At 40.2% G+C, this 10,833-nt stretch overlaps 1 protein-coding gene across 1 annotated transcript; it reads left to right on the top strand.

Annotated features, from left to right (window-relative positions):
• The first annotated feature begins 234 nt into the window (after nt 1-234).
• On the top strand, nt 235-10,454 carry LOC135525896 (ras-related protein Rab-15-like). The gene is made up of 7 exons (XM_064953856.1): nt 235-471; nt 7,790-7,850; nt 8,034-8,094; nt 8,232-8,309; nt 8,475-8,564; nt 8,657-8,722; nt 9,329-10,454. The coding sequence occupies exons 1-7, from the start codon at nt 348-350 to the stop codon at nt 9,485-9,487; spliced, it is 639 nt and encodes a 212-aa protein (XP_064809928.1). The 5' UTR covers nt 235-347; the 3' UTR covers nt 9,488-10,454.
• The last annotated feature ends 379 nt before the right edge of the window (nt 10,455-10,833 follow it).

Below are 10,833 nucleotides of genomic sequence, written 5' to 3'. Positions count from 1 at the left end.
CTTCTCTATGGTTCTCACTAAGGGGGAATAAGGGGAAAACAGGTGTATTCATTATGTCTTGCAACGGAAACCATTTATCGTTTAAGAACCAAATGGTACGAAACAGCGTGGGACCTACCTGAATGTGTCCAATAGAAACTCGTTTTCGTCACCAAGCTTTTCGGTTCGAAGTAAACGGTTTCTGTTGCAAAACATTTAGCAACAGACGAAACGTTTTGCAACAGAAAAGGCGTAATGAATACACCCCATAAATACCGACAATGAATGCAACTAATTTCCTCATCAGTATGCTTTATACTTGGAATATGCGACAGGCATTTTTGATTTCATAGTTTGTTTTGTCCACCATGGCAAAGCAGTACGACGTTTTGCTCAGGCTGTTGGTTTTAGGAGATTCCGGGGTTGGGAAAACGTGTTTGTTGTGCAGCTTCACGGATAACGAATTTAATTCGTCGCATATCTCTACTATTGGTAAGCTGTTGTTGATTGCAATCGGTTAGTTTGACAATTGATTAATGCAAGTTTGCCGCAAAATATGCGGCTCCCACAATAAGTGATTAAAATCAAGTAATTCTATACGAAAAGATAGAATATACTTTCTTGTAGATTTATCTTGCGGTTCTTTACCAAAATCTTTGTTGATGGATATGTTTCTGAAACGCTATCACGCCGTAGTCCTAACTGTGTGTCAAAGGTTGTCTTTGTTATTGCTACAAATTTTAACAGAGGAAATGTTTCACCAAGTGAGAACCTACCACAACTTTGAACTTGGTGATTTTTCTCAGTTTCCATGTTCAACATGTAATTCGCCCCTGGCTATGTACAGTTTGTTTAGACACCCCAGTGAGCGCTCTGTGGACAGTGGAAGTGCTTAAAATGAGTAGGGCCTTGGTCACAATTTTTTCAGAATCTGAGAGTGGAATACTTACACCCTGGTCTCTGACATGTAGTCTCAGCAGTCCCATTACAAGACAGAATGTTGAACGAACTTCATTTCAAATTAGTTTATACCTGTTGTCCGCCGATTTTTGTCCCTATGTCGGAGGTAATCTGGTACAAAATGTCCGTGTTATCAACCCGAACTAAGGTATTCTTGTCTATATTTCTGGTTTTAATTTTCAATTCGCACATGACAAACCACTTTCGCAATATATAGCCAAGCCTTTACTGAATAGCAAACACGTCCAGCTAATTGCTAGGAGAAAAGTGCTTCAGTACACTATAATCGGTTAGTGTGTTGCGCATCACATGCAATGCTTCAACAGATTGAAAATATGAGCGACAGAGGCTAGCGACGCCGAAAACTCGGCTAAACAACACGTTCCGGTGGGTACCCTATATCCACCAAAAGGACCAGTAGCATGTACAATAGTGATCAGCCATTCGCAATAACTTTTTGAATGGATTTGTTTAGTGACGGTCGTTAATAGGGGTGAAACGGTTACCGGTTCACGGTTTTAGTATTACCGTAGCAGTGTTACCGTTTTAATTATCATTAAAACCGTGTTTGGTTACCGTGTTTTGAAAAACTCAACCAAAGTTAGCAACAGTCTGAAGCAGGCTTAGGGTTTGTGGGTTTTGTTATGTGTAGAAACATTGCGGAAGACAATGCTCGGGAGATTGCTCTGCCTTCTAAGAGGACCACATCTGAAGTGTGGTCGTACTTTGGGTTTTACAAGAGTGCTGAGGGAAACCTAATCGAAGATGGTCACACTTTCTGCAGAATCTGCAACAACAAAAAATCGCTGCGAAAGGGGGCAACACTTCAAGTCTCTTGAGTCATCTTCGTGACCACCACCCGCTACTTTAAACTGAATGCAAGATAAGTTAACTTTTAGCTCAATGCATAATGTGGGGACTTGAGAATGTTGGTGAAATGTCATGGTTTTGTCTGACTTACTAATAGCTTGTCAATCATGTAAACTGAAGCTTTCAGTGCTACCTACTCTTGTAAAAACACTACAGTTGTTCTGCTGTTGTATGCATTGTGTGTCTGCAGACTCTATTTGCCCATTGCACACGTTATGTAGTTTAGTCACCCAACCAACATATTTTGTTCATTTAAAATCTGTCAGTCGTCGAATTGGTTGTAAAAGTGTTCCAACAGGAGAAACACGATAAGACTCCTGTATTTATGTCAATTGTTGGGCTCATTGCATTTACTATCACTGTCTAAAGATGCATTTGTATTTATGTCAAATGCATGGTCATTGCATATATTGTATGTACAGTCGTGGCCAAAAGTTGAGAATGACACATATTAATTTCCAGTTTGCTGCTTCAGTGTCTTTAGATATTTGTCCGATGTTACTATGGAATAGTGAAGTATAATTACAAGCATTTCACAAGTGTCAAAGGCTTTTATTGACAATTACAGGAAGTTGATGCAAAGAAACAATATTTACAGTGTTGACCCTTCTTTTTCAAGACCTCTGCAATCTGCCCTGGCATGCCGTCAGTTAACTTCTGGGCCACATCCTGACTGATGGCAAAATTGTGAGTGAGCCCACTCCCTTGGCTGAGAAGGAACCCCACACATGAATGGTCCCCACACATGATGCTTTACTGTTGGCATGACACAGTACTGATGGTAGTGCTCACCTTGTCTTTGGACAAGCTTTTTTCCGGATGCCCCAAACAATCGGAAAGGGGATTCATCAGAGAAAATGACTTTCACCCCAGTCCTCAGCAGTCCAATCCCTGTACCGTTTGCAGAATATCATATCAGTCTGTCCCTGATATGTTTCCTTGAGAGAAGGGGCTTCTTTGCTGCCCTTCTTGACACCAGGCTATCCTCAAAGTATTTGCCTCACAGATGCACTCACACCTGCCTGCTGCCATTCCTGAGCAAACTCTGTACTGATGGTGCCCCGAGCCCGCAGCTGAATCAACTTTAGGAGACGGTCCTGGCGCTTGGTGAACTTTCTTGGGTTCCCTGAAGCCTTCTTCACAACAATTGAACCGCTCTCCTTGAAGTTCTTGATGAGCCGATAAATGGTTGATTTAGGTGCAATCATACTGGCAGCAATATCCTTGCCTGGGAAGACCTTTTTGTGCAAAGCAATGATGACGCCACGTGTATCCTTGCAAGTAACCATGGTTGACAGAGGAAGAATAATGATTCAAATCACCACCTTCCCTTTTGAAGCTTCCAGTCTGTTACTCGAACTCAATCAGCATGACAGTGATCTCCAGCCTTGTCCTCATCAACACTCAAACCTGTGTTAACGAGACAATCACTGACATGATGCCAGGTGGTCCTTTTGTGGCAGGGCTGAAATAAAGTGGAAATATTTTTGGGGTATTCAGTTCATTTCCATGGCAAAGAGGGACTCTGCAATTCATCTGATTACCCTTCATAACATTCTGGAGTTTATGCAATTGAACAAAGATTCATACATACAGGGTGTAGGCCAGCAGCACCTTATTTATTTATGAAGGAGAGAACATGCATACAATCAGTGCTGTTCATTTTATTTGTTTACATATTTTGTTATTTTAATGTCATCACCTGCACATTGGATCTGTTTACATATGGTTGTTTTGCTCTTACATGCACATTGCTTTACTTGTGTTGATTTTATATGCACATTTTGATTTTCTTGCTTAAGGTTGTGTTCATTAACCAGGGAAACTTTTACCTCATGGCCACATGGTGCCATCTTTAATGTTATTATTTAAATGTTAATGCACAAAGTGCACTGTGCTGCTGATTTATATTTGTTTGCTGATTTTCAATAAAACGTGCTAAAATTATTTCAGCGTATCAGTACTTTGAACATTTCCAGCACATTTTAATAATGGCACGGTTTTCAGTATTATCGTGGTAATTTTGGTCACTATAATCGTGATATGAAATTTTCATACGGTTTCATCTATTTTTTTAGCTCAAAACAACGATGACTTAACTTCAAATAAGTTACAAAATAATTCTCTAAAGAGGGTGAATCCTCAAAGCATAAACAATAAATAGTAGGGAGAATGCGTCATTCTGGTCCATGCCCAGTTTTACATAAAAAAAAAAAAAATGTTGCAGGTGATCTATTTTCTTTCAGGTAAAAATGTATTTGAAAGAGCATTTTATGATCTGACAATGGTGGACTATGTTTTGGCCTTTACGTTGGATATTTGACAAGTTTCTTTGGTTTTATATATATATATATATATATATATATATATATTTACTTTTTAAAGCATTTTGAACAGAACCAGCTCAATGAAAATACTCAATTCCCATCACTAATTTACAACTGGTAAAGGAAGTCTAAATATCATTTTATTCAACATTCTGCCTTGTAGAGACTATTCCCAGCATTGAGGAAGCAGCACTCTTCCGGGGGATGGAACTGATTGATTCGGCCCAAAATCAAAATGAATGACTGCCCAGAATCGGCCCACCTACACCGGGCCGTTTCCGTCTCCAGGAATTCAGCCGACCTTTCCGGCATCTTACCAGAATTCCCCCCCGAAGTGGCCCGATGCAAATTTAAATAAATGTATACAAAATTACCCAATTTAGAAATTTTAAATATTACTGTTATACCTGCACAAAAACATTTTGTGTTGAAGGAAACATGCTGACTGTGTCAGCATGCATGTGCCTGGCCCGCCACAGGAGTCGCTACAGCGCGATGGGACAAGGACATCCCGGCCAGCCAAACCCTCCCCTAACTCAGACGACGCTGGGCCAATTGTGCATCTTCTCATGGGTTGCCCGGTTGGCACAGGTCTCAAACCAGCATCTGTAGCAACACAGTTTGCACTGTGATGCAGTGTCTTAGACCGCTATGCCACTCGGGAGGCTCTATCCACAAAGGTTTTCAAATGAATCAAAATACTGCACAGGGCTCTTAAAGAATTACATTTAAACGTTAATTGTATTTTTTGATCACAGAAACAATGAGAAAATATGGAAAATAATGAAATGTTGATTGCACATGCTGCTTTATATAATTATCGGCCCGAACCCCAAGTAATATATTTGGGCAAGATAACTCGCACCGGAATCGGACAGAACTCAGTCCCGCCATCCTAGCCATAAGTACTACTGCCAAAGGCTGCCGAGACTCGGGGCCACATAACATTGGCCGGGTCTGACCTACAGCCGAGCCCCCCGACTCAGCCGGAATCGGCCCAGATCCACTGTGTTAGCTGGGCTGCGTCTTTTTTACAGCGGCTTCTTTCAGACTGATATCCATGGAGGAACCTTGGTAAGTCTGATATTTAGGCAAATAATTGTTCCTGTAAGTGGGTAGATTAAGAGCTATCATCCTAATAACATTTTGTCCTGTGAAAAAAATACATGGTTTAAATATAGGAATAACTGAAGTTTTCAGCCAATATGTGTATGCATATACACACATTATACAAAACATTAGGAACACCTGCTCTTCCCATGAGACTGACCACACACACAGGTAATGAAACATGTACAGCGTGTCAAATTTGAATGTTCTCTCTCTCCTATAAGTCAGTGTTGGGGCACTAATTGGGAAGGCTGCCTCATCACTATTAGAGCTGGCATTTGTTAATCAAGATCAACAGACAATCAGAACAGTTTCAAACATTACTAGACGCACAGTTTGGATTCACCAACAACACAGAGCTGATGCAACGACTTCACAACAGGATATGCTTTTGGTAACAGATTGGCATCATACAGTGCCTTAAAGTATTCACACTTTTCCACATTTTGTTGTTAGCCTGAATTTTAAAATGGAATAAATTGAGATTTTTTTGGGGTCACTGCCCTACACACAATACCCCATAATGAATTATGTTTTTAGACATTTTTATAAATTAATTAAAAATGAAACGCTGAAATAGAAGTAAAAATGACCTTAAGTAACAAGTTGTGATAAGTGTTTAAACATTGTTGAATGACTACGTCATCTCTGTACCCCACTCATAAAAATAATTGTAAGGTCCCTCAGTTGAACAACTACTGGTAGATGGGGAGGGGGGAGGCACTGACATTGAATATCCCTTTGAGCATGGTTCAGTTATTGATTACACTTTGTATGTTGTAACAATACACAGTCACTACAAAGTTACAGGCGTCCTTCCTAATTCTGTTGCCGGAGAGGAAGGAAACTGCTCAGGGATTTCACCATGAGATCAATGGTGACTTTAAAACAGTTAGTTTAATGGCTGTGATAGGAGAGAACTGAGGATGGATCAACAACGTTGTACACTCTACATTTTGCATTTATTTTTGTAAAGTGTTGGTCCCATGTTTCATGAACTGAAATAATTTCTCTCAAATGTTGTGCAGAAATTAGTCTACATCCCTATTAGTAAGCATTTCTTCAAGCTAAGATAATTCATCCACCTGACAGGTGTGACATAGTCATACTGTTTCATCAGTTTCTTGATATCACATAGGTGCACCTTATGCTGGGGACAAAAGGCCACTCTAAAATGTGCCATTTGTCACAAGACAATGCCATAGATGCCTCAAGTTGTGAGGGAGTGTGCTGGCATGCTGACTGCAGAAATGGCCACCAGAGCTGTTGCCAGATAATTGAATGTTAATTTCTCTACCGTAAGCCGCTTCCAACTTAATTTTCGAGATTTTGGCAGTATGTCCAACCGGCCTCACAAACGCAGACCACGTGTAACCACATCAGCCCAGGACCTCCACATCTGGTTTCTTCACTTGCGGGATCATCTAATAACAGCCACCTGGATAGTTTTTGAAACAAGTATTTCTGCCTGTAATAAAGCCGTTTTGTGGGGGGGGAATCACTGATTGCCCGGGCTTGGTTTCTCCAGTGGTTGAGCCTAAGTCCACCCATGGCTGTGCCCCTGCCCAGTCTTGTTTAAGCCATATATTGGGGCCTAGTGAAAGTATTTCTGTTGACTGATTTCCTTATGTACTGTAATTCAGTGATATCTTAAATTGTTGTTTATATTTTTGTTCAGTTAAAATTTTATTTCATTTTCAATACATTTGAAAACATTTCTAAATGTGTTTTCACTGCCATTATGGGGTATTGTGTGTAGATTGGTGAGATTATTTTATTTAATCAATTTTGAATTCAGGCTGTAACACAACAAAATGTGGAAAAAGTCGAGGGGTATGAATACTTTCTGAAGGCACTGTATGATGCCAATCTGTTACCTGAAGCATATCCTGGTGTGAAAGTGTTGGCTTCAACTCTGTTTACTGTGTTTGGCAGGTGTGGTTGTTAAGGTAATGTTGCAAGCAGCTGACCTTTTGCACCTGAATATTTGATGGATTTTTACGCTTCAACTGTGAAGCTATCACACACACACACCACTGACATTTAAATGTATATTTTCATGCGGAAGTCGATAGACAACCCAAGTCACGTCTTCCTTGGCCCTGCAGGAATGCACTGTAGTAAATAACAATTGAATTCTCTTTAGCAAGATGACCTCTAAAGACTGCTTGAAAGGATCTTTAACTGGGTTAAGTGGGTATCTTAGTAACCCAGTCCTCATCAGTATCCACTTCAAGTTTGTGTCACTGTTACCATTAGCCCAGGGGTACGAATGTTAACCTAATAGGGATACTTATTGACTAGTACAGGCTGCTTTGACACACGAGTAGGATATATTGAGATTAGGCTACACTCTTTGAGGCTTCGGTAAAACTCCAGTCCGGCAATGGAAAAATTAAGAATAAAGATGCATGAAGGCACAAGCTCAGTATGGCAAACCGGAGGGAGATACAGAATTCAACAATAGGAAGATGGATAGAAGATGCAGCCAAGAGGAATACATGTTTGTTTGCAAAACTTAATTTTGCTTGCTTTTTTTTTAGGAGTGGATTTCAAAATGAGAACATTACAAGTAGATGGCATTAAAGTACGAGTGCAGATATGGTGAGTGAAAAGATCTTCCAGACAATGACCCACCACACTACAGTAGTGATTGACACACATGTACATTTTACGTTCTGTCAAACAGTGTTAGAAATTAGCTTTACCTGTTGATTTGAGTAAGATTATAAATATTCTGAAATGTGGTCAGATGTAAAACTGGGAATTACCTCTGTCTGTGTGCAGGGATACTGCTGGCCAGGAACGATACCAGACCATCACCAAACAGTACTACAGACGGGCACAGGTGGGTTCTCTATACACCAATAATCCCTGTTCAGGAATGAATAACCTGTACCAGTTAACACGATATACAATATGAAGTGCCTAGTCATGTGCTCACAAACTGTCATGATAGTCCCTCCCCTCTTGATCTTTCACTAGGGAATTATCCTGGTGTATGACATCACAAGTTCCAGCTCCTTTCAGCACATTTTGAAGTGGGCTCGTGATGTGGATGAGGTAAGGCTAACACCTACTGATAAAACACAGCCCTCTCCATGTTATTATTTTTGTGCCCCCTTCTCCTTTTCTCGGGTTCTGTGTTTGACTGACCTAGTATTTACATCGTCTCTCATTGAACTGGTGCCCGGTCGTCTATTTCTCAACCCTGTCACACTGTTTCAGTTCGCCCCTGACAAGGTGCAGAGGGTCCTGGTGGGGAACAAGGCTGATGAGGAGCAGATGAGGAAAGTTCCTAAAGAACAAGGAAGCAAGGTTGGCCTTTATCTCACTGTTTGACTTCGCCATAACTATTTTCTTCCATACACAGTTGAACATTTTCCATCCTTAATGAGCTCTTGTTACAGCTAGCAAAAACCTATGGAATGGAATTCTTTGAGACAAGTGCCTGCACCAACTCCAACATAAATGAGGTGAGACAGGCCTTAATGAGTCAATACCTTGGATATTGAACAAAAATATAAATGAAACATGCAACAATTTCTACGATTTTACTGCTTTACAGTTCATAGAAGGAAATCAGTCCATTGAAATACATTCATTAGGCCCGAGTCTATGGATTTCACATGACTTGGCAGGGGCACAGCCATGGGTGGTCCTGGGAGGGCATAGGCCCAACCACTTGGGAGCCAGGCCCAGCCAATCCGAATGAGTTTTCCCCACAAAAGGGCTTTATTACATACTGAAATACTCCTCAGTTTCATTAGCTGTCTGGGTGGCTAGTCTCAGATGATCCCGCAGGTGAATAAGCCAAATGTGGAGGTCCTGGGCTGTCGGGTGGATGAATTATCTTGGTAAAGGAGAAATGCTCACTAACAGGGATGTAAACATATTTGTGCACAATATTTGAGAGAAAGAAGCTTTTTGTGCATGTGGAAATATTTTGAAATTTTACTTCCGCTCATGAAAAATGGGACCAACACAACGTGTTTGCGTTTTTATATTTTTGTTTCATATATTTACGTTGTGTTGGGGAACATGAGGCAATTGTGGTGATATATTTTCTTTACATCTTCTAGTCATTCATCCGGTTGACACAGCTGGTTCTGCAGGCTCACAAGAAAGAGATGAATGCGTTCCAGGGTTCCACTAATTTATACCTAGACATGACTTCTCTGTGGGGAGAGCAGGACAAACAGGACAGTGACGCAAACTCCCCGAAGCCCTGCACATGTTAGCAGAAGGGCAAAGCTCTCAACCTGGGGGTGTTTGGCTAGAAGAATGTCCCTTTCCCTGGGACATAATGGACATTGGAATGAGTAACTTATGAAATGTGAGGGTATGTTCTATGCTTACTGAATATTGCCCTTGCTTATGCTCAGATGAATGCGTTATCACTTTTTGGCCTACTCACTGTTTTCATCTTCATTCATAATTTCATAGTTACTTGTCTTTTTCATGTTTATTACCCTATTCTGCAACACCTAAACTGATGGCGCGCTGAGTTAAGTAGTCCACATGTAATAAGAACATTTGCCAGCTGAGGGAATGTTGTCTGCAATACTCTGAAAGCTGCAACTCAGTTACTGGGTATACTTAAGCCTTCTCCTGTATAATTTGTGTTGCCAAAATGTTATTTTTCATATCACAAATTACTTTGCTGTCTACTACTTGAAATAACAAAAACTACTTAAAAAGTAATTTGCAAAAAATATGAATTGTTGGACTATAGTGAAAGACAATCTGAGGCTCTTGAGTGGTAATTTTATGAGGACAGGGTGGGCAGAGGGCAAGGCTAAATTATTAACACACAGAAATAGAATAGAATCCAAGCTATCTGGAAGAGATAATTTACCTATGGAAGACTAACCCTTTACTCAGACAAGCATTAATGCAAAAACTCAATCTAAAACTGAAAATGTTCAACTCAATCTTTGAGTATGTTGTGTGAATTTCACTGCTAATACTAAGTGTTTTTCCAGGTTGAAAACCTGTAGCAAATGCCACAATGGTGCATACACATATACTATTATAAAGGGCATTTAGGGTGTCACTGATTGCTGACTGTTTTGGTGAAGTTTTTTAATCGCTGTGCTAGCAATAAGAAAAACTTTTGTGTAAAAAATAACAAATACTAATTAAAAGTCCACATTAATTTATTGGAGATATTGTGGTTTGTTTTTGAGATTTACTAAAGGGGAGTTGAGTGAAGCCTCGGTCCTTTGAGTTTTTAAATAGAACTAAAGATCAAGTTGGACAGTCATTTAAAAAAATCATATACATTACATTTACATTTAAGTCATTTAGCAGACGCTCTTATCCAGAGCGACTTACAAATTGGTGAATTCACCTTCTGACATCCAGTGGAACAGCCACTTTACAATAGTGCATCTAAATCATTTAAGGGGGGGGGGGGGGTGAGAAGGATTACTTATCCTATCCTAGGTATTCCTTGAAGAGGTGGGGTTTCAGGTGTCTCCGGATACTGGGAAAGGCAGGTAATGACTTGATAAGTGGCTGATGGTTAGAAACTGACAGAGGCCCTAGAATTAGCATAAAGCTGAAGATTGTGCCCATATCATAA

Source organism: Oncorhynchus masou, chromosome 32, assembly GCF_036934945.1.
Source record: "Oncorhynchus masou masou isolate Uvic2021 chromosome 32, UVic_Omas_1.1, whole genome shotgun sequence".
NCBI classification, from domain to species: domain Eukaryota; kingdom Metazoa; phylum Chordata; class Actinopteri; order Salmoniformes; family Salmonidae; genus Oncorhynchus; species Oncorhynchus masou.
The sequence above is the reverse complement of the archived record's forward strand: the minus strand, read 5'-3'. Positions and strand labels throughout refer to the sequence as shown.

Bases quoted from the DNA above. Each gene is read 5' to 3' on its own strand.
- LOC135525896 (XM_064953856.1), top strand. From the start codon at position 348: ATGGCAAAGCAGTACGACGTTTTGCTCAGGCTGTTGGTTTTAGGAGAT. The intron at 8,095-8,231 runs GTGGGTTCTCTA...ATCTTTCACTAG, and splicing joins AGTACTACAGACGGGCACAG to GGAATTATCCTGGTGTATGA. The intron at 8,310-8,474 runs GTAAGGCTAACA...ACACTGTTTCAG, and splicing joins GGGCTCGTGATGTGGATGAG to TTCGCCCCTGACAAGGTGCA.